This window comes from Gobio gobio (genome assembly GCF_949357685.1).
Source record: "Gobio gobio genome assembly, chromosome: 11".
Taxonomy (NCBI): domain Eukaryota; kingdom Metazoa; phylum Chordata; class Actinopteri; order Cypriniformes; family Gobionidae; genus Gobio; species Gobio gobio.
Window position 1 is genome coordinate 9,017,812 of NC_137104.1, and position 22,037 is coordinate 9,039,848.

The window sequence follows — 22,037 nt, forward strand, 5'->3', positions numbered from 1 at the left end:
CTGGGGATGCGAGTGATATACATATAAAATATATATATATATTTTATATATATAAATGTGTTATATATATAAAAATAAAAAAACGGACATGTTTTTGAGAAGGTATTTATCAACATTGACTGTACAAGAAGATGAAGGCATTTCCAAATTGAATTAATATTTTCACATTTTAGGACAGTTTATTGTACACACACAAACCCATTTCCTTTGAGGTTTCTTTAAATAAAACTTATAGCAAACTATACAAATAATTTGTTTTATGAACAAGGTGAAAAAGACAAACACATACAATCAGTTGCATGAATGTGCCAGTTGATGGCATGCTGTACGCATTTTGCTTTGCTTAGAAAAAAGCATTTTTGATGAAAAACAAATGATTATACTTTGCAGCTGCTTTTAAATTCACATATACTGAACTGCTATGAAAAGTAGAACTAAAAACATAAGTTTCCATAGTAAATGCAACTTTTAAGCCACGATGTCAGTATTTGTAATTAGAACAGAGTGCCACTATGGACATTATTAACCTCAAACAATATGCCTTTCGTCTCAGTGGCACATAAGGATCTATTTACAGCACTATCAGTAAACTGAGAATTAAATGTGACTATTTTTTACATGTAATATATATTTGTTTAAAATACATTAAGTTAAACATGAAAATCAGGCTTCGGTTTCCGCAATTCAAGCAGTTGGAGCATATGAAGACGCACATGAAACAATAAATAATGAGGTCACTGATCGTAGACAGGCTCTAACATTAAGCCGAATTCTTATGAACAGAGTAAACCACGTGGTAAAAAACCGAACAAGTAACTGGCTCAAATGCTTTAGATAGCAGGGAAGAGACGTCCCGCTCAGTGCAATTGAAAGAGGGCGTCGTGTTCTGAGCGTCTCTGATCAAAGCATGATTTTGTCTTGCTAGTTAAAGTTTACATTTCGCATCAAATGCTGTTCCTCCAGCAAATTAAAACCTCCTGATGGAAGCAGAATGTGCTTAAGAATTCCCTTAGTAGTGGCACCACCCCATTTTCCAAATTTAAAGAATACATTTCATTGACGCAGGCGGAATAAATTCGCTGCCATTGTTCGAGTTCATTATACAACAAATACGTGGACTTTCAGGTTTCAATAATCCAAAGGTTGTTCACCTGAAGGATAAAGCTGCTGGTGTGATATGAATTGAAATCGTTTGTAAAGAAACATTTGGTGCACGAGCCGACGGCACGCTGTCAGTTTTACAAGGAATGTATTACTCCTTCACATTTTGCAGTCATGGGCATCATGAATGGGGAAAAACAAAGAAGAGACACAAACACAGACCCCCAGTATAAAATATAAACATAAATTATTAAATACTGTCCGTAAAACACACCTCAAAAGCTATGAGAGAAGAGCGGACGGAGCATGTGTACTTGACTTCTGCACACGGTCTGTGTGATTTGTCTACTGCGAACGTCCTGCTTAAGAATCCATGTTCGATCATCTGATTCGCTGTTGCTCCGGAGTCCTTGGCTTCCGTTCCGGCTTGAGTTTTGTATACGGACCAGAGCCGTAAGATTCCAACTCCTAGGAAAAAACTAGTTCTAGGCTGGTGGAGTTGGAGTTGTTTTATACACTCAGATCCATCAGGATCCTCACTGGACGAGGTGTGCTATCGTCTCTGATTGCCCTGAATTACTCCTGGTGGGCCAGTATCAGCACCAGCACCAGAACGACTCCAGCCCCCAGCAGTCTCTTCAGCAGAGGCCCGCTCTCTTTAGGAATGGCCACCTGGGCCAAGTCATTGGTGATCTGGGAGATCTCATGAGCCACACAGACAAAGATGAATGTGCTGACGATAATGTTTAAGCTGGGGTTTCCTGGAATGAGGACTAGGATGCCCTTTGTGTCCGCTGCCAGCCAAATATGATACTGGCATATGAAGAGCTGGTGGGAAAACAAGAAGCATGTTAGAATGGATGCAATTAATTAGTTTGTTAAAATGCCCCAATTATGCCATTTTAAAGGGGCACTTCAGCGCTGGGAAGATGAATGGGTATTTAAACTGGGTCATTTATGTAGTAGAAATGTGATTATTTTTGAATTTGGTGCCTTCTAGACTGAGAAAAGACAGAAAATGTATTTTTGTCTCATGTGGATGAAAGACAACAACTCCCAGAATGCACTTGATTCGCTGCTCAACGAGGCCACTCCCAAAGCCACGGCCACTGGTTATCACTTGCCCACCGCGGTACCGCCCCCACCGTCATTTTGATTTTCATAGTTATATAAAATCATTTCGTTCAGTTAGAGAATAGACACTACAATTAAAAACTGAACGTGTCTTAGGGCTGGGCGATATGGAGCAAAAAATATATCTCGATATATTTTGCTATATCTCAATATACGATATATATCTTGATTTCTTTACAGGAAAAATAACCCCCCAAAAACTACTGCAAAAACAAATATGCCAAATACCACAAAGTCTTTTTTTATTGAAGTGTAAAGAGGTAGGCAGTTCATGTAGGAACAAAGTGCTTTTGCGACATTTACATATAATACGTATAAAGCCACTATGTTCAACGACGGAAATATGAAACCGCTATATGAAATGCCATGGACTCGGTGATGCTACACCACCTTGCACTCTTTCTTTCATATTCTACACTCCGCGTTAAAGATTTGTGTTATCTGTGTAGTGTTTGTAGTGTGTGGAGTGTTGCCAGAGCTAGTGGGTTTAGTGGCCGGGATCCTTAGTCTGGTGCACTCGTATGCGAGCTTGTGCCTTGTCTGTAAACGGTGGAAAAGGTTTGTAGTGCTAGAAGCTTTGGTTGGCACCAACTTTCGGCATTCACAGCAGTAGACATCTGTCTGCTGTTCATCCGACGCCTTAAAACCGAAGTATCTCCATATAATGGAGCCAGTTGTCCTTTTTTTTGTTCTGTAGCCTCTGGGCTGGTTGCGGACACTGCCATGATCAATGAGACAACACGCGAGGGGAGGGGGAACAAAAGCAAGGAGGCGGGGGGTGAGCGAGCGGGGGCGAGCACAGCACAGAGAAGGCAAACAAGCAAAGTGGCGGAATCAGAATTAAATATAAACAATATATCGATATATACGATATGTCAAAATCCATATCGTGTTTAAAAAATATCTCGATATATTTTTAAATATCGAGATATCGCCCACCCCTAACGTGTCTTTTCAATAAAGTGTGAGTGAGTCGAACGAAAGTCACGTCATAGATTCAGCAGGAGTTAGATTTCATTCATCACGAGAGCGAAGAGCTGAGGTAAGCGCAGCTGTCATTCACGACACGTGTCCAGTCTGGCACGTTTTCAGATCATGCCTATGGAAGCTTAACTTTCATAGGAATTCATTGAAAAGTTGAAACACTCACTTTGCTCCGCACTGCTCAGTTATGAATGCCCGAGCCGAGCGGCCGATCGCATTTACATTCTGTGAGTGAGATCCCCACCCCTATGGGCGGGTTGAAAACATGTGGAACTAGCTCCTTCTACTGGCTGTAGTCTCTAGCCTCTGGCCAAAAAAATCCTTAGATGACGCAAAATGACGATATTTGAATTTCAGCTCCGGAGGCTTCGTCAGTGCTTGATACACTGTGATACGATCAGTAACGATGGCATTCGTTTTACCGTATCAATTATGGCTGGTTTCCACAGAGCGGTGCGGTGTGGTACGGTTCAGTACAGTACAGTACGATTCAGGACCGTGAACCCTGATCTGGCTTGTGTTTCCACCGCCAACAGTACCCTTATGATAGGTGTGGAGTATCGATCGCAACACAGTAAACAAGAATGGACAACATACCGCAGATCTTGTTTTTGCTTCTCGGCATGTGGTTGTTTTATCACAAGAAGACACACTTTGTTTGAGCCAAGGCTGCAGGATGCAAGGAAAACACAGCTGAAAAAGCATGCGTAAGTGATGATTCTCTGTCAACCAATCAACGTTCTGCAGTGAGTCTAGCTCCACCCTTTAGGACCAGACTACTGGGCTAGGTACCGGGAGGAATGGTGCCAAAAAATTGCGTACCGTACTGAACTGTACTCTACTCTACCGTACCGCTCGGTGGAAACGAGCCGGAGTTCTCATCATTTGGAAGTGCATGCAAAGTGGATTTACTTTCGCAGCATGTCGCACATTCTCGGCTACAACTACAGTGTTTGAGGACGGGTCCAAGGAAAACGTTGGCCAATGAAAACCATAGGCTGGCATTAAGCAAATCTGTTACAAACCTATGTAGGGTGGAGAAGGAAGTGAGACTTGAATTACTGACGCTTGTTTCAGGCAGTTCAGAATCGCTTCTTTCTTTTGGGAGACATTAACTCCATTTATCCTGCACTTTGATCTCTCTGCAGACCGTTTACATTCACAACCAGCTACATATCACACTACATGAAAGCTAATATCCGAAAAAGAATAAAAGGGGCACTATAAATGAAGATTAAGTTCAGCTCTTTAAAGAAATGTGGTCTTACAGGACCTTTCTGAACTGTGAATTTATTCCTCAGGTGGTAAAAATGAATGGGAACCAGGTTCAGAGTAAACTTAATGTGTGGTCAGAGCAAAATGTAGGGGGTAAAAAAGGTCCATTGTTAAGTGATAGCGATGTATGAAGCACCGCTCACACAGAAGTCACTTCCAAACTTTCTAAACTACAAATTTGAGTGATTAACTCAAACATGTTTAATCTGCACGGACACATCTTTCATTCCTTGTCTAAACATTCAAAACGGTGGAATAGTTCATTTCCAGCTTATATTCACATTGGTGCTTGCTGGCCTACTGGACTTCCATTGGATATTCCTGTAAATGCATTTCCTGTTCATTTTATACTGAAAGAGGCACAAGTTGGAATTGTCCGTCCTAATCAACCATATGCCGAAAATATCCTCAATGTTGACAATAACCTCAGTATCCTTTTTAAACGTTTATTTGCAGTGAAGGTTGTACTCTCACCTCTAGGGAGATCTTTCCAAACCATGCAAAGAATGAACTGTACAAAGAGCGAGCATAACCAGGAATATTCCGGATCAAAATGAAAGCCAGAATCTGTGGGCAGAAAAAGAGCAGTGATGAAATGCCAGCAGCCTCACAGGCACAACAGAACGAAACAAAGAGCCTTTTGAAATGGATCCATTATTTTAGGTTCGTTCAGTTCCCACAAAAGCCATCTGACTGTGTGAATCAACTGTGATAAAGGTTAGTGTGGTTATGAACAGTCCAAAGATTTTTTTGTTACTTCTCTTTTCAAGTTTTGCTTAAAGCTGTGAATGAGAAGAACATTATAAAAGAGTGCATAGTGTAACGGGTACTTACCTGGACAACAGAAATGTACGGATGCATCTCATTACACTCAGACTTGTTTTTACACCCACTGGCCCAAATGGAGTACGTCTGTGAAGAAAAGAAATAAGTGTCAGATGACCATTTAAAGACCCCCTGTAGTGGAAAACTGTTTTTTAATGTTGTTTATATGTCTATTAGGGCTGGGTAAAAAAATATTGATCTCTCTATTTTAATCGATTCTCATTTTTACGAAACAATAGCGATTCTTAAATCCCAAGAATCAATTGCTCATCCTGTTTTCAGTCGAGAATTGTAGCGCGCCTCCCATCCAATAAATCCCAATAATCTTTGCGCTTTGTTACTATTGAAATGAAACGAAGTCATGATATTGATATGAAACAAAATCACATCCATTTTATTACGAAATTCAAAAACATAAAATACCGTTTTGGCGCAGCTCAAGAAAAGTGGCAGCGCGGAGCTCACATGAATTAATCCGCTTTAATACCAGTTACAGAGCGAAATAAACGTCAATGAGCAGCTAAAAGTGTGTTAAAAGATACAGGACAACTTAACGAAATCTGTATCATGTTACATGGAATTGCTCATTCAGTGCTCAATCAACCGCAGAAAGACGTCAGTAAAACGGCTTGTAAACAATGTCATGTAACGTCATATTTACCTCAGAAAAACCATGTCCAGTGTCCATAAACTCGTTAGTCAGCTAGAAAAATTAACTCTAGAGAGGGATATTATATATTATATTTGCTAATTTAAAGCTACATTGTGTAACTTTTTTAGTTTATTCTTAGCTAAAAACACTTAGGTCTTTCAAAAATATATGTGCTCATTAATGGATATTTACTTCTTTCAAGTAATAAAGTATTCTCTTAAGTTTATAATATGCCATTTAAAATACATACGGGTGAGGGGTTCGAATGCAGGTCGCCATGTTGCCCCTCCATCTTGAAAGTACATTAGCCAAAGAGGGACATACCCGTAAATTCAAGCTTCGCCTTTCGCGTTTTAACACTCGATGGCACTGTACAAAATTCCCTGCCCCTGCCTGCCCATGTGCGTGTCAACTTGTTCAGACTTGTCTGGTGCATGCGCAGAGAGTTTTCATCTCAGCAGCGTCCAGTAACAGAGTTATACCGAGTTTTCCTGGCTTGTTTATTCCTCAAAAGTCTGTTTTTCCTTGTGTGATATTTCTGTGCGTTAATAACTAATTGCGTTAATAAGTAATAATAGTTATTGTCATTGTAGATGTGTTTCAGAGTGTGTCATCGCGTAATTCAGTTGATGTCACCTCAGAAGTATTTTTGTGTCAACATACAATAGCGTAATGCTCACCTATTTGAATAATCATTCAGTTATTTTGTTATCAACAATGTTTATTCGTTTATAGAAAATATTTGCTTGTAATGTATGTTGATGGAAATATGTATCAGGTCTGATCGGCATATTAACAATTGTTATAGCACACACTTTTGTAATCCGACACCGCTTGTTAGCAGCAGCAGCGACAGCTCCTTTTAATGCAGCTGCATTTAGCGCCTATGTATAGTACAATAAGCTCTGGGTTACGGTTACATTATACAAATGTAACTTAGAAGTATAGATATACAGTTCTTAACTGTGTATCTTCTGTCATGTCATTATCATGTATATTTACCATCCTTATTTGTTCTCTCACAGAAACCACATTTATGTACATATCCACGCAAACCTGTTTATGCCTTGCAATTGGATGACTGAATAAACATTACTATCATCAAAGTTCACTCTGGATTAGCTGCAGTTCTTTCTAGCCGAATAATTAGGCCAGTTGAGTTCCAACCATCCCACTGCGCACAGAATATCCCACAGGAACCGTGTCAAATGTGGACGAGGTCGAACTGGAAGCCATGTTAATCTTGGACTAAATCGGCCACCATAGGAGTTAAAACGAAATCGGAATTGAGAGGAACATAAACTAAAATTCACTGGATGGTCATATACCTTTTCACCGCTAGATGGGGGAAAATATCACACAGTGTAGCTTTAAGTGTTTCTATACAAATCAGTACATTTTTACTTACAATATTAGTAGGCTAATGTAGTATTAACTGACTCCCATAGTTTACAAGATTAGTTCAGAGATTTGTTTTCCTTGATAAAAATTTGCCATGTATTGTACCTGATATATATCCAAAATGATCGTTATTGAAATTAAATCGAATCGCAAGTTTGTGAATCGAATTGTGAAATTTGTGTCAATACCCAGCCCTAATGTCTATGCGGTGTTTTTAATATGCTTTAAAACAAACCATGTACAAATTCATGTCAACACCATTGCTGAGTATTTTCTCCTTAAAACTGCAGTGAAAAGAAAATGCGATTTGAAATCACTGGCATTTCTTACATCACAAACTACCTTGTAACCAATCACATCAACATGAGGGTGGGCTTTAACATATCATTAACTATGCTGTGAAGCAGGGGAGTCTCAAGAGAAGCCAGGTTATTCCAGTATATTTTTCTGTTGATATGATAAATCGGGTCCATTTAGCAATATAGCGGTTGCATTATGTATATCATGTTATGATGAACTATATGCCTTTCTCCACTGACGTTCTACGTTGTAAGTCTAAGTTGTTCTAAGCATTTCTAAGGCAGACTGAGATGGCGAACAGGTAACATTAGCAGCACATTATTAGCTGTTTGATAACGTAGTCAAGCAAAAGGCTAATCATATTAATTACTGTTATGTGTCCGACGTTGTAGAGAGCGATACATAAAACGCATTAACATTCCGATACAACAACTTGTAGACGAGCCTGAATAATTCACTCTTCCACTTCTTCTGAATCCGTTTCTGGTTTAAACATATATGGCTGAATTAAACCAGTATTTCCACTTGCTATTGTGCCACGTTTACCACAGTTGAACGAGTGGATCATGTATTCTGAGCTTGTGTGATTGAATGGAGGGTGTAGGGTCCTACTTTGCATAGGGTGTAGTTACATTCAAGCTATTTTAAGGCATAAATAAATCTTTACATGAAAAAAACATTTACATATGTCCTTTTTGTGATCAAAGATGAGTTTTAAGGGATACAATTATTGACTACAGCAGGACTTTGAAAGAGACAGATTAAGCCTTACTATAAAAGAAACCACAGAGATGAAGAGCAGACAGTTGGAAATCTTGTTGGAGAAGAGAGGCTCTCCTTTGCCTTCAGATAGCAGCTGACATTTCTGAAGCACCAGGTATATGAAGGCAAAGAGCATCCCATTGATCACAGCCTAGCATCCAAAAGAAGAAAAAAAATCCATTAATTCACGTTGTGCATTTGAGAAATGTTTTATGGTTCTTATTCAATGAAATGAAAGTGTTTTACGTACAAATCGATCTAGTTTCCACCTGAACCACCACTCATGGATGTTGCCTTGCAGTACAAAGAGCTTTGAAACAGGCCAAACAGAGAAAACACTCTCAAAGATTTCCTGCAACAAACGAAAAAGATTTAAATGCACTCATTTATTGTTTATGGTCCACTTTAGACTTTCTACTAACTATAAGTAACTTTGCAACTGCATGTCAACTATCAGTCATTAGAGAGTGTCTGGTTAATATCTGCCAACACTTTATTTTGATGCTCCCAACAGACATTCTACGGATTAAAAGTAATTTTGCAAGTATGTCAACTTATTCTCCGAACCCTAATAGTCTACTAATACTCTGAGAGTTAGTTGACATGTAGATGCAAAGTTACTTATAGTTGGTAGAATGTCTATATTGGGAAATAAAGTTTAACCCAAATGTATATCAAAACTAGTCTAACTGTCCTACTGTAAGAGAGAAACTCACTTGTGAGTATGCAAAGAAGCAGATGAAAAGAAGCAAACCCAGAAGTTTCAACAAGAGTGCCAGATTCCAGAATGCACTACCTGTATGCAATTGAGGAAAACAAGAGAAAACAATATTTCAAGGGTTATTATGTTAAAAAAAATTATGTTAGGGTTTATGTTGACTTACCATTGGCTTGCTTCTGAAGAATCTGTGGCCACAATGCCATTGTGGCATAAATGACTGCAAACCAAAAGGTGACAAGAGGCACAAAATAATAGAACTGATAAGCCCTGTCCATAACCAGACACAGCACCACCACTAGAAAGTTAAGCCTGAAGAGAACCTGAAAGACAAAGAGAAAGCACTCATTATTTATATCATACTGTGCAATCACGCATTATTATTAGCACGTTCACGGATTAATACATTTGGTCAAATTCACTTTAAAACAACATTTGTCTACATTGCACAATAACAACTGTAATATAGTAAAATACTTTAATACGTAGTATGTTAATATACTCTACTGTTCAAAAGTTTGGATTTTTTTTTTGATGATGATGATGATGATTTTGAAATAAGTCTCTTATGCTCACTAAGGCTGCATGTGATCAAAAGTACAGCAAAATATTATTACATGGCTCTGTGGAATACTTGATTTTGATTGGTCAATCGCGCATTCCAGCGGTATGTTATTCCCAGATAACAACCGCCACCAGGTACTACGAGTTATCTTGACCGGTACTACTTATGTGCTTAACGTGTCACTCCGCTGACGTTGACTGTCTGGCGCCATCTTGTGACTGAAAAACACTTAACCACCACGAGTTACAATGGAAGACTTCAAGGATTTCACAGCAGGAACTTTACTTTATTACGTTTTAAATATGTTTATTTTTCTTACACAAACACATCGATTCACTTCAGAAGGCCTTTATTAACCCGCCGGGACAGCTGCATTTTTTTATGGACTTCGAAAGCAGAGCTACAACTACTGTTATTATAAAGCTTGGATTAGCCAGGACTTTTTTAATATAACTTAATATAATTTTATTCGTCTGAAAGAAGAATGTCACATACACCTAGGATGACTTGAGGGTGAGTAAATCATGGGCTAATTTTCATTTTTGGATGAACTATCCCTTTCAGCATTAATTTCAACATATATGGTAAAAAATCGGCTGGATGTACATTATCCCTTACTTAAAATAATTGTTTTCAATTTAAATATATTTTAAAATGTAATTTATTCCTGTGATGCAAAGCTGAAATTTCAGCATCATTACTCCAGTCTTCACATGATCCTTCAGAAATCATTCTAATATGATGATTTGCTGCTCAAGAAACATTTCTGATTATTATAAATGTTGAAAACAGTTGTGCTGCTTAATTTTTGTAGAAAAATGTGATTCTTTTCATCAAACAATCCTGAAAAAAGTAAGCTTAAAAAAATGAATAATTTTTAAATAGAAATCTTTTATAACATAAATGTTTACCTTCCACTTTTTTATCAATTTAATGTCTACTTGCTGAAATAAAAGTATTCATTTATTGATTCAATTAAAAACATTTCAAACCATTCAAACTAATGGTTTCAGCATTTCACCAAAACCAGTTTACATTGGCCTTAAAAAACATTAAACGGAGGACCTCCACATCCCACGGGTGCATATAGGAAACAAAATAAGCAAAGTCAGGCAACAATTACCTGACACACTCGGTAAAGTCCAAAGTCTCCCTTTAGCCAGAAGAATGAGAAGTGTCCATATCCTGTTTGGAAGAGATACGCAGCTACCAGGACACGGACATGCATGTACACAGGTAAGAACTGAGGAAGAATAAGAAAAAAAAAAAAGGAGATTGAGAGTGCAGTCACTACTAATGAAAAATAATCCAATCTAAACGATTTAAAAAAACGTACAGCACTAGCTCCAGAAATGTGATAAATAAGGATAACCAGCTGCATCCAGCCCTTCCATTCATCGGTCTGCTCCCTGTTCAGGAGTTTTGCCTGGAAAGAAATTAAAATTGTATGAGAATCAGTATGTATATTCTCTTTTGGACTAGAAAAAAAACAATATTTCCCTGGAGTCTGTGTTACCTCTTTGCTGTTTTCATTGTAGAAGATGCCCAGAACGATGATGTAGATAAGAGGGATGAAAAAGGTAGAATGTGTGTAGAATTTCTGTTCCTTCATAAAGATGTCTGCCCTGTCGCACAGGTAGAAGTACAACATGATGAGGCTCATTTTGCAGATGGCCAGTAAAGGTCCTTTTGGGTTGAGCTGACCCCCAACAACAGAGGGTTTCTTCTCTTCTCCACTCTCCACATCAGGAATGTGCCTGTTTGTACGATGTTTACTATAGCCCAGTAGAAGGAAGCAGATGATGGACACCAGGATGAGACAACCAGCTAGCTTCTGAAGGACGCTTAGGGGAGGAGCGCTCTGACAGCAAGAGCCGTCAATAGGCTTCAGGATATTGTTGCACATGGAGTTCATCAGAACCATGGCACCCTGAAAAGAGGATAAATAATTCCTATTTGTTAAAAAGAATCAAATGGAACTGCTATTTGTCAAATATAAGGGCGTTTTCACACCTGGCTCGTTGGGAGTGGTTGTTTCAAAGCCTGAGGCATTTTCTCACTTGGTTCAGTTAATTTAGGCATATATGAACATGGCAATTGTGCTCAGATTCAGACCAAAAAAGAAATAAATAGGAATCTGTCCAAAATTGCCTGAACGAGGTGGTCTCAGCCCGCTTTAAAAACAAACACTGGATTGGTTTGCTTGTGATGAGAAAGCAACAGACCAATAAATCGGGCTGTATCGCAAAATGATTATTGCTGCATTTTACACAATGTACCTAATTATCAGTGTTTGTTCTGCCTCCACACGTGCAACTTAAATTTGTTTTGGGAGCGAAGAACTCTTAAAATATTTTCAACGTCTCCTGGACTCGAATGCTCATTTTCAAGCTTCTCTACAGCATCTCTCATTCAACTTTTACAGCTTTAAACAACAACAGCAACAGGACGATTGGCACCACCAACAAGCAGCTGACCCCACGGTCACAATCACCCCTCCGCCCAGTTGTCATTACTCTAATAAATCTGGCTGAAGAAAATAGGCAAGGCAAGATAATTTATATAGCATGTTTCATACACAATGGTAATTCAAACTGCTTTACATAGAAAGGGAATTAAACTAGTGATAGAATAATCACAACATATGCACAAGAAATAAAAAATACCATGTATAAGAAATAAAAATAATCATATTAACTAAAGGATAAAATACTATTCCTGACTAAATTCGGGGTCTGAACAGAACAGTCAGAGATTTTCGGCCCGGCTTCCAAGTGACCTCCTGCCCTTCAATAGGGAGTAGTTTTTCCTGACACCTTCTGCTTCTGATGGCCTCCAGTGTCCCTCTGACCCCTCAATGGCGTGGAGTCCTCCAACCCCTTAATGGAGTGGAGTTATCACCCACCGTCTGCCTCTGAAGGCTTTAGGCACTACACCAGCCTGCATCCAAGGACCTGGTGTTCCACACTCACGTCTGAGTATGTACGTAAACTCACCGTATGCATGAGCTTCCTAACCAAGCTCAGCAAGTCTCCCTCTCCCACCACAGTTGCAGGGGTCCCTGACAGCGAGTGTGTCTGACATGTAGGTAACTGTGCTGCATTTCAGAATATTCCTGGTCAATTGCAATACTTTGTGGCGTGGTCATAAAAAACAAAAGAGGTTCTTAAATTTGAGTAATCTAATCATGTCACAGCACTGCCTCTTAAATCTGCAATTCTAAATCTAAAGTCATTAACAAATAAGTCTTGTAAATAGCCAAATTGTTGAAAACCATAAGCTGGACATCATCCTCATGACAGAAACATGGCTTGACAGTTATCATAATTTGGTCCTTAATGAAACATCTCCACCTGGTTTTAGTTATTTCAGTGTCCCTACACTTAATACGAAGGGTGGTGGAGTTGTCTGCCTGTTCTGCAATACTTTGTGCTGTCTTTTGGGGATTTTTGAAACATTTAAAAACCTTGCAGTGCATCTGAAGAGAGATTGTATTAGTTCTCAATCATCCTCCTAGACTCAACAAGTCTTTCTAGTTTTTCTTGATGATCTTGGAGAACTGCATTCTAGGATTTTAACTGACCTTGAATCTGTCTTAAACACTGTTGATTTTTTGGATGTCATTTCTAATTTCACAGAGTTACTAAAACTCATTTGGCCTTATGCAGCATGTAACTGGCCCCACACACAAACATGGTCACACACTCGATCTGGTGATCTCAGGCGGCTCAACCGTCAGCCACCCACAGATTGTAGATATCTGCCAACGATCGGTGTCTTTTTTTTCAGAATGTACCAAAACTGTGAGTGATAAGAGAACTGTCAATAAGCGTTATCTCACTGCTGATTCTGCCGCGACCTTCATGGAGCTCATGTCATCTCTCCCTCCTCTTAATCTCTCTTTTAGTCTCAGGCTCTCTGAAAGTATCAACTTTGTTGCTCCTTTAAAAACAAAGACTGTCTCTGGGACAATTATAGCCCAATGGAGAAATAGTACATCCATAATAAAACTAAGAGACTCACCATGATCTCTATCAATGAGGTCTGCAAGAAAAGCCTTTTTTTTTGTATTGATCACAACAAAGATAACCCTATTCTCCACTATCAATAGGCTACTTAACCCCTCAAATATCATCAGAACTTCTCACAAGTGCAATGAGTTTACAGAATTTTTTTAATGACAAAATTACTTCCATAAGACAAAACATTGCCAGCACTTGCCCTACTTGTAAGGTCTCCAACTCCCCAGCTAGTCCTTTGCAATGTAATCCGTCCTCCTTCTCAGCCCCAGTACACTTACACGGGTCATATCACATATGAATTCCTCTAGCTGCTCTCTAGATCCATTACCCACTAAAATTCCCAAAACAGTTATGAACTGCTTATTACCAGACATCCTGAATATCATTAATCAGTCCCTACAGCAAGGAGTTTTTCTGCATATTTTTAAAATTGCAATTGTGAGGGCCCTGCTTAAGAAAAGTAAGCTTGATTCTTCTGTGCCCAGTAACTCCAGACCAATCTCTAATCTACAATTTTTTGCTAAATAATTGAAAAAGTAGTATCCATACAGCTCAATGACCTCAAGGCCAATAAACTTAACGAGACATTTGAGTCTTGATTAGGGTTTTGAATGCTTTGCAAGTTCGGGACTCTGGAAACTTGGCAATTCTTGTCCTTTTATATTTGAGTGCTGCTTGACACTGTTGATCATGAGATTCTACCGACTTCAGACCTGGGTCGGTCTATCAGGTCCTGTCCTAGACTGGATCAGATCCTACTTAAAGGGTTAGTTCACCCAAAAATGAAAATTCTGTCATTAATTACTCACCCTCATGTCGTTTGACACCTGTAAGACCTCCATTCATCTTCGGAACACAAATGAAGATATTTTTGTTGAAAGCTGATGGCTGAGAAAGGCTTCAGATAGGCCTCCATTGGCATTCAGTACATTTACACTCCCAAGACCCATAAAAAGCACTTAAAACGTTGTTACAAAGTCCATCTCACCACAGTGGCTCTACAATAATTTTACGAAGCAACGACAATAGTTTTTGTGCGCAAAAAAAAAAAATCAAAATAACGACTTTATTCAACCTCTTCTTGTCTTCCGTGTGTGCCTCCACGACGCATGCGCGAGAATATGACGTAGCACCGGCTAATCAGGCTAAATGTATTTTGGTCATTTTTAACCAAAACAAGTTACAGACTGCAGCTTTAAGAAACAGGGAATACTATGTTACACTGTGTACCTACACCCCCAAGGCTCAATTTTGGGTCCTCTATTATTTAACCTATACTGCTTCCTTTAGCTGATAATTAACCAGTACAATATTTCATTTCACTAGTATGCAGGTGATATGCAACTCCATCTTTCACTTGCACCCGATGCCCACAGCTTAATTTCCACACTACTAGACTGCATAGAGAGCATAAAATTGTGGATGGCACAGAACTTTCTACAGCTAAACAAACATAAGACAGAGGTGCTTGTTATCGGTAATGACGCACGGAGAACATCATTGCTCCACATCTTGACTCTCTATTACTAAAAACCATAATCAGGCCAAGAACTCAGGAATCATGTTTGACAGTGACCTCAGTTTTAAAAAAACATATCAGCATTGTTACTAAAACAGCATATTATCACCTCAGAAACATCTCCAAAGTACATGATATTCTCTCCCTTTCTGACAATGAGAAACTTGTTTACGTCTAGACGTGACTACTGCAATAGTGTTATTGCTGGGTTACCAAAAAGCTATATTAAAGGAACATGCCACTATTTTTGAAAACAGGCATAGCCATTATCAAATCCATTCAGCCGATCTCCGGGTCTGGCAGTAGCACTTTTAGCATAGCTTAGCATCGATCATAGAATCTGATTAGACCGTTAGCATCTCGCTAAAAAAAAATGACCAAAGAGTTTTTATATTTTTCCTATTTAAAACTTGACTCTTCTGTAGTAACATCGTGTATTAAGACCGACGGAAAATGAAAAGTTGTGATTTTCTAGGCCGATATGACTAGGAACTATACTCTCATTCCTGCGTAATAATCAAGGAACTTTGCTGCCGTACCATGGGTGCAGCGGTGCAATGATATTACACAGTACCTGAAAATAGGCTAACTTCTGTCAACATAACCAACATGACAACCTGCTTGCACAGGGAGCATGCCTTGTAACCATGGAGACATTTCTGAGAAACGATTCAGAAGATATTTACTTTGGTGCAGATCCTGAACCGTATCTATTTGAACCGGAATACACTGAAGATTAGTGTTGCAGTGTGATGATCATACTTTTAAAGGTTAACAAAAAGTCCCTAAAGTCTTTGGTTTAGTTTAAACAATTACATATTATGATGTTTTGATGAAATATGTCCCTTTCTCCACTGACGTTCTAAGTTGTCCAAAGCATTTCTAAGGATGCTTATTTTCAGAAGACTGCTGTCTGACTGAGATGGCGCACAGGAACATGGTTTGTGTAACATTAGCAACACATTATTAGCTGTTTGATAATGTAATCAAGCAAAAGGCTAATCATATTAATTACTGTTATGTGTCCAACGTTGTAGAGAGCGAATAATAATAAAACGCATTACCATTCTGATACATCGACTTGTATAATTCCCTCTTCCACTTCTTCTGAATCAGTTTCTGGTTTAAACATATATGCATTTCCACTTGTTATTGTGCTAAGGATCAGGTATTCTGAGCTTGTGATCAAAGATGTAAGGGATAAAAATATTGACTACAGAGGGACTTTAACAAATTTTGAACCCTTTAGAAATGTTACCTTGGAAAAGGGAACTGAACCAAGAAGACATTTTGAAAATTTGAATCTCTGTTGTGGAACAAAGGAAAGGTTTACAGGTCTGAAAACGCCCTCAGACTCAACTGTAGACTTACAATATCTCTTGTGCTCTCAGGAAGGTGCAGGCCATCCACCGACTGGGAAATGGTCTCCATAGCAGCTTTCCGAGAGGCCTCTAAGAACTTGACCTTCTTTTTGCTGGTATTTAGAGTACTAACTGCAGCCTCGTTGTACAGATTTATCTGGTCATTTGTGATCATCTTTCGGCTTTCACTTAGCATGTCCTCATAAACAGGATCTAAATAAAAAGGCAGAATAAAAACATAAGACAGGAACATGACAGGGTTGTACATCTGAATTTCTCTTAAAAGGGTCATATAATGGTACATGCACTTTTACAAGTTGATTGTACGGAAATGTGTGTTGGCAGTGCCTGTACACAACCATCCTATAATGATAAATCCATCCAATGTTTTTTTTTATTTTTTAAATCTCCTTTTGTTTTCCCCTGTCTCAAATCAAACCGTCTGACCGTGTGACGATTAACAATCCCACAATTGTTAATTGACAGCAGCGTTTCAACACAGTCCCGCCCTGAGCGAGCTGTCATCATAGTCCGCCATTGTTGATACGCTGGAGCAGAATGGCGTCTAAGCGATTGTGGCGTTCTGTTCTTGGGTGTAACGAACACAGCAGTCATTTTGATGTTCCTAAATCCGAACAGCTGAAGACGCAGTGGCTGAGTTTTGTTTTCGAAGGGAATATTCCCCCCGATCAACGTCAATGCTTTCATGTTTGCACGAATCATTTCTCACCAGACTGCTTTATAAACGAGGGTCAGTATGAAGCAGGTTTTGCTAAGCTGCTGCTCCTGAAAAAAGGATCGGTACCAACTATTCGTATTCCTGCTGCACCTCCAGAAGAAGTGAGTGTAACGTTTTATTAACCTTTATATTAATCTTTGCAAATCATTTGCACGCTTCACGATAAGTTTACAGGGTAAGTTACATTACGGCATGCTTTCTGTGTATGACATTCTCAGTATAATTCATAATCCCACGTTTATAATGAACAACGCATTATGGTTATTGTGTTATTTCAAACTGTGTACGCTGTTGATAAAGTTAACGTGGTAACAATGAACTAACGTATACATCAGTAAACACATAGCATTCGTATCTCACTACGCTACCCTGCCAGTATTAGGGTTGGGTACCGCTCACATTTTAACCGGTATCGGTACCGGTACCCAACGGTACCTTTTTCCGGTACTTTAGGGATTTACATCAATAACTATAAATAACCTGTAAGTCATTTATAGAAGTGTTATTGACATTATGCCAGAGCTGCCCTGGTCTCTGTCTGCCATTGTCTGTGATGTTTGTATACTGTAATATTTACAAGATAGTAGGCTACTAGGAACTTAAATTTAATTAATAAAAACAACCATATTTTTTTCTTTTTAATTTTATTTCTATGAAAAGATTTCCCACAAATTATGTGCTGTGTATTTTCTGGTAATCAAATGAAGACATAAGACCTTAATTTAATGTATCTTTTAATATAATTAAACTTTTTTGTCAAACAAAGTGCTGCACAACTGAGCTTTATATGGTTAAAATTAAAACAGAACATTTTTAATTTATTATTTAAAAAACAAAGTTTTGATTATTATTATTACATTTGTGTTAGTATTATTAATTGAGACGTATCTAAATTCTACTGTTCAACAGTGATGTATTTGTCAAGATAAACCGGACTTTTAGTTTGACGGGTTGCCGTTCCTTTGAGTTTCTGTGTTTATTATATGACGGTAGTTTTTCTCAAATGACACGGTAAAATACTCAAAGTGACTCTCAGTGGCTCTGGAGATGACGTTCGTGCGTTCATGTCCTCATATGAGATGGCAGAGATGGGAACACGCGACCGTCATAGTGATAGTGAGCGCGATAGTGAGTGTGTGTGTGGTAAACCGCGCTTCTACGGCATTCATTCGCACAGAGACACACAGGATTCGTATTTAAATAGTCTTTTTGTGGTTTAATATTCACAGACACTAGTCTATATCACCAGATGCGTTCTCAGCAGTGGCGGTTCTAGGGGGGTGGCCAGGGGGGCCGGTGCCCCCGTGTCAACAAGCCTGGCCCCCCCTCTGGCCCCCGTAAATTTGGAATCACATCGCACCAAACAATGCGTTTTTTGCTGTGGCGGTGTGTGATGAAAAGAGCACTTTATTGTGTCATAACCAATAACCAATGCAGAGAAGCAATGAGGAGGCTGCGCGCTGTGGCGCGCATGTGATGTCTGTTTATGAATGATTCGTCACTCAGTCTGCATTCGCTCAAATGGTTGTAAAACGCGGGCTATAGCGGTTGCTACGCTCTTGATTATAGATAAAATAAGCTCTCTTTATACACGTTGTGTTGAATGTAACTGCACCCTTACGCAGCAGTGATAGCTACTGGAGATTAATTTTACTGACTTGACGACTTTGAATTCCATTCAGTCATTTCGTTCATTTACTGGTAGTTAAAATATATTTTTTCAATGGCTAATTTCTCCGAACACGTCCACATATGTAATCTTTGATCATATTCCGAATTAGGAAGATGCAGCCAAAGATAAATTATGACCAACGCAATGAAAGAACCGTTCATGTGCGAATATGACAGAGATAGGCATACCCGAGAAAAGATACAGAATAATGTAATTTCAGTCTTGTTCACATATAGCGAGAAATAATATTATTTTATCCAATTGTCCAGTGTTGCTTATAGAGTATTAGATGTTTGTTTTGATGTCTATGCTAACTTTGCGAAGAGTCTGCTAACAGAGAGCAGGTAGGCTACAAAACATGTAAAATAAATGGTTTAGTTTTACTTTTATAAATTGAGCATGCATGATCATATTACAGATACATTACTTTTCAAATAAATAAATGAACTTGAAATGATTTTACTTCACGTGTAGAGACTGCAGATCGAGTGATACAGTACATGGCCAAATAAAAGACTTTCAATAATCTGGGAATAAAATAAAGGGTTAGTTCCCCCTAAAAGAAAATAAAAACACCTAATGTAACTCACCCTCGTGTTGTTCCAAAACCTGTATTGTTAGAATGTCGTTAACCAAACCATTTCAGTGCCAGAATGTCCATAAAATTCAAGATATGCGGCAGAAATGCCCCTGTTTGAGTTTTAGACTCAGAGCGTTTTTACACTGGGCACGTTTGTTGTGGTCCGCGTCAGAGCGCGTTCTACACCGCGAATACACCGCAGGCTCCCTCTCGCTCGTATCCAAGGTAAATCATCAACACTATCATCCCTTACACATGTGTTGTATTGAACTAAATACACCGTCATCTGATAAAATGCATGCGCAGGTTACTTTTCTTGCGCACCCGAGTCTTAATCTTATAATATATAATACAGTCTTATGTATCCTGTTTATATATATATATATATATATATATATATATATATATATATATATATATATATATATATATATATATATATATATATATATATATATATATATATATATATATATATATATATATATATATATATATATATATTAACAAAAGTACATATTTTGAATAGGCTATCATAATGTTTATAGTTATTTTATGTTTATTTCCATTTGTTTAGCTACGCATTTGTGTTGCCTCTATCCAAAAAAATACATATACAATGGTTATTAGCAGTTGTGTACTTTGTTTTTGATTCATTATTGCATTAAATATTATTATATTGGATCTAACTATAATTACCCAGTTGTGAATCATATGACCAGTGGATCGTCCGTGGGTGGCCAGAAAACATTTATTATAAACCAGCGGCTCGGTAGCGGACCACTGTCGGAAAAGTGGTGGCTGCCGCCGGTGGTCCGCTAGGAAAACGATGAGCAAAATGCCAGCGGGCCCCCGGTGGGCCGCCAACTTTGCCTCCAGTGGTCCGCCACTGGCCCGCTAGTCGTATTAGCTTGTTGCTTTCAAATTCCCATGAATCGCAGCACAGCTCGAGCGCAATTTGCGCAACCGAGCTCAGACTACCTCCTTCAGGCAGTCTCGAATTCAGTTCCCCTGAGCTCAGCTCACCTGGGTCCGCATGACAACTTTCACATTACCAATTATTCAAACTAAACTGCCAGTGTGAAAACGCCCTCACATTTACATCATGATATAGACTAAGCAATATAACATGAGTAACGAGTGCAATATCACACAAGTTCTGTTTTTCTACCCAGAATAGCATGAGTGCAAATGCGATAGGCCTACTGATCTTATACAACAGTTTAATAAAATAAATAAGTTATAAATGTTATAAGTTATAAATAAAATGTGTTCAACATAAGAAAGTCCTATTTGGAACGACATGGGGGTGAGTAAATGGTGATAGAATTTTCAGGTGAACTACCTAATTATCTACTGGTTAAGATAAATGTTAACGTGTGCCCCCTAAAAGCACAAGTGGCCCCTGCCTGGCCCCCATAGTTACCGTGGTCTAGAACCGCCACTGGTTCTCAGGTACCGAAATTTGGTACCGATTGATTTAATGTGAATCGGTACTCGGTAGTACCGACGTAATTCGGTCGGTGCCCTTAAAAGTACAGAGTTTGGTACCCAACCCTAGCCAGTATACAAAGATAGATCAAAATGACATTACGTTAACCAACCATTCAGAAACGTCCTGTTCTAACTTCATTGGGCCGACATCTTGTTCCGGGTCCGACTCCGGTTCATTTTGATACGGTTGCACAGATGTGTCCTCAGAGACTCCCATTGCCATTATTTATCGAAAATATACCTTCAACTGTTGTCAAGGCAACACTCCACGCGTCAAAACGCCCCACAGAACAGAGGGGCGGGGTGAGCAAAGCTCATTATCATGTAAATGCGCATGCACTGAAATGGCTTGTTGAAAACAGAGACGTTTTTGACCAGGTAAAATTTGTGTTTTCTTACAATACTAATGAGAATTTTTAATTAAAGTATATTACAAACTTTTAATTAGACACTAAAGAATCATATTAACTTGTAAAAAAATGGCATTATATGACTCCTTTAAATCGTATTTTTATTCTTTAGCGTTTGAAACCTGTCACTATTTTTGTGTAGATTTGCTTTGTACTCTGTACGTGCTGTACGATCAATCCATATTGTGTTTAAATGTGCTTCATAAATAAATGTTGTTGTTTCGAAACTCACCTTGCAGAACCCAATAGACTTCACTGTGCTCAGCTAGTTTTTCCAGTGTGTCTGATATAGCTGTGAGGTTTGCTTTGTACTGAACGAGTGCTTCACTCTTGCCGTTGTGCAATTTAATGGACCACTGTTGAAAAACATCAGTCATTATATTGATTTTCAACAAGAGCAACTGAAGCCATCATGACTGTAAACAGGAACTCACCGTAGCAGCACCGATGATGATGACATGTGGTTTGGAAGCAGAACCCTATAATTATCAAGAGGTGAGGCAAGACTCTTAAGCCTTTGATT

General features: G+C 38.7%; 1 protein-coding gene across 1 annotated transcript in view; it reads right to left on the minus strand.

Annotated features, from left to right (window-relative positions):
- Window positions 1-95: 95 nt before the first annotated feature.
- casd1 (CAS1 domain containing 1) overlaps window positions 96-22,037 on the minus strand; it is a 30,117-nt gene continuing 8,175 nt past the window's right edge. The window contains exons 6-18 of the mRNA XM_079828828.1: window positions 21,949-21,993; window positions 21,747-21,870; window positions 16,630-16,832; window positions 11,234-11,647; window positions 11,054-11,143; window positions 10,841-10,960; window positions 9,319-9,475; window positions 9,151-9,230; window positions 8,685-8,786; window positions 8,445-8,585; window positions 5,329-5,406; window positions 4,969-5,061; window positions 96-1,929 (exon numbers count right to left, since the gene is read on the minus strand). Coding sequence (XP_079684954.1) covers window positions 1,678-1,929; window positions 4,969-5,061; window positions 5,329-5,406; window positions 8,445-8,585; window positions 8,685-8,786; window positions 9,151-9,230; window positions 9,319-9,475; window positions 10,841-10,960; window positions 11,054-11,143; window positions 11,234-11,647; window positions 16,630-16,832; window positions 21,747-21,870; window positions 21,949-21,993 — 1,899 coding nt within the window. The 3' untranslated portion in view covers window positions 96-1,677. The remainder of the gene's footprint in view (window positions 1,930-4,968; window positions 5,062-5,328; window positions 5,407-8,444; window positions 8,586-8,684; window positions 8,787-9,150; window positions 9,231-9,318; window positions 9,476-10,840; window positions 10,961-11,053; window positions 11,144-11,233; window positions 11,648-16,629; window positions 16,833-21,746; window positions 21,871-21,948; window positions 21,994-22,037) is intronic.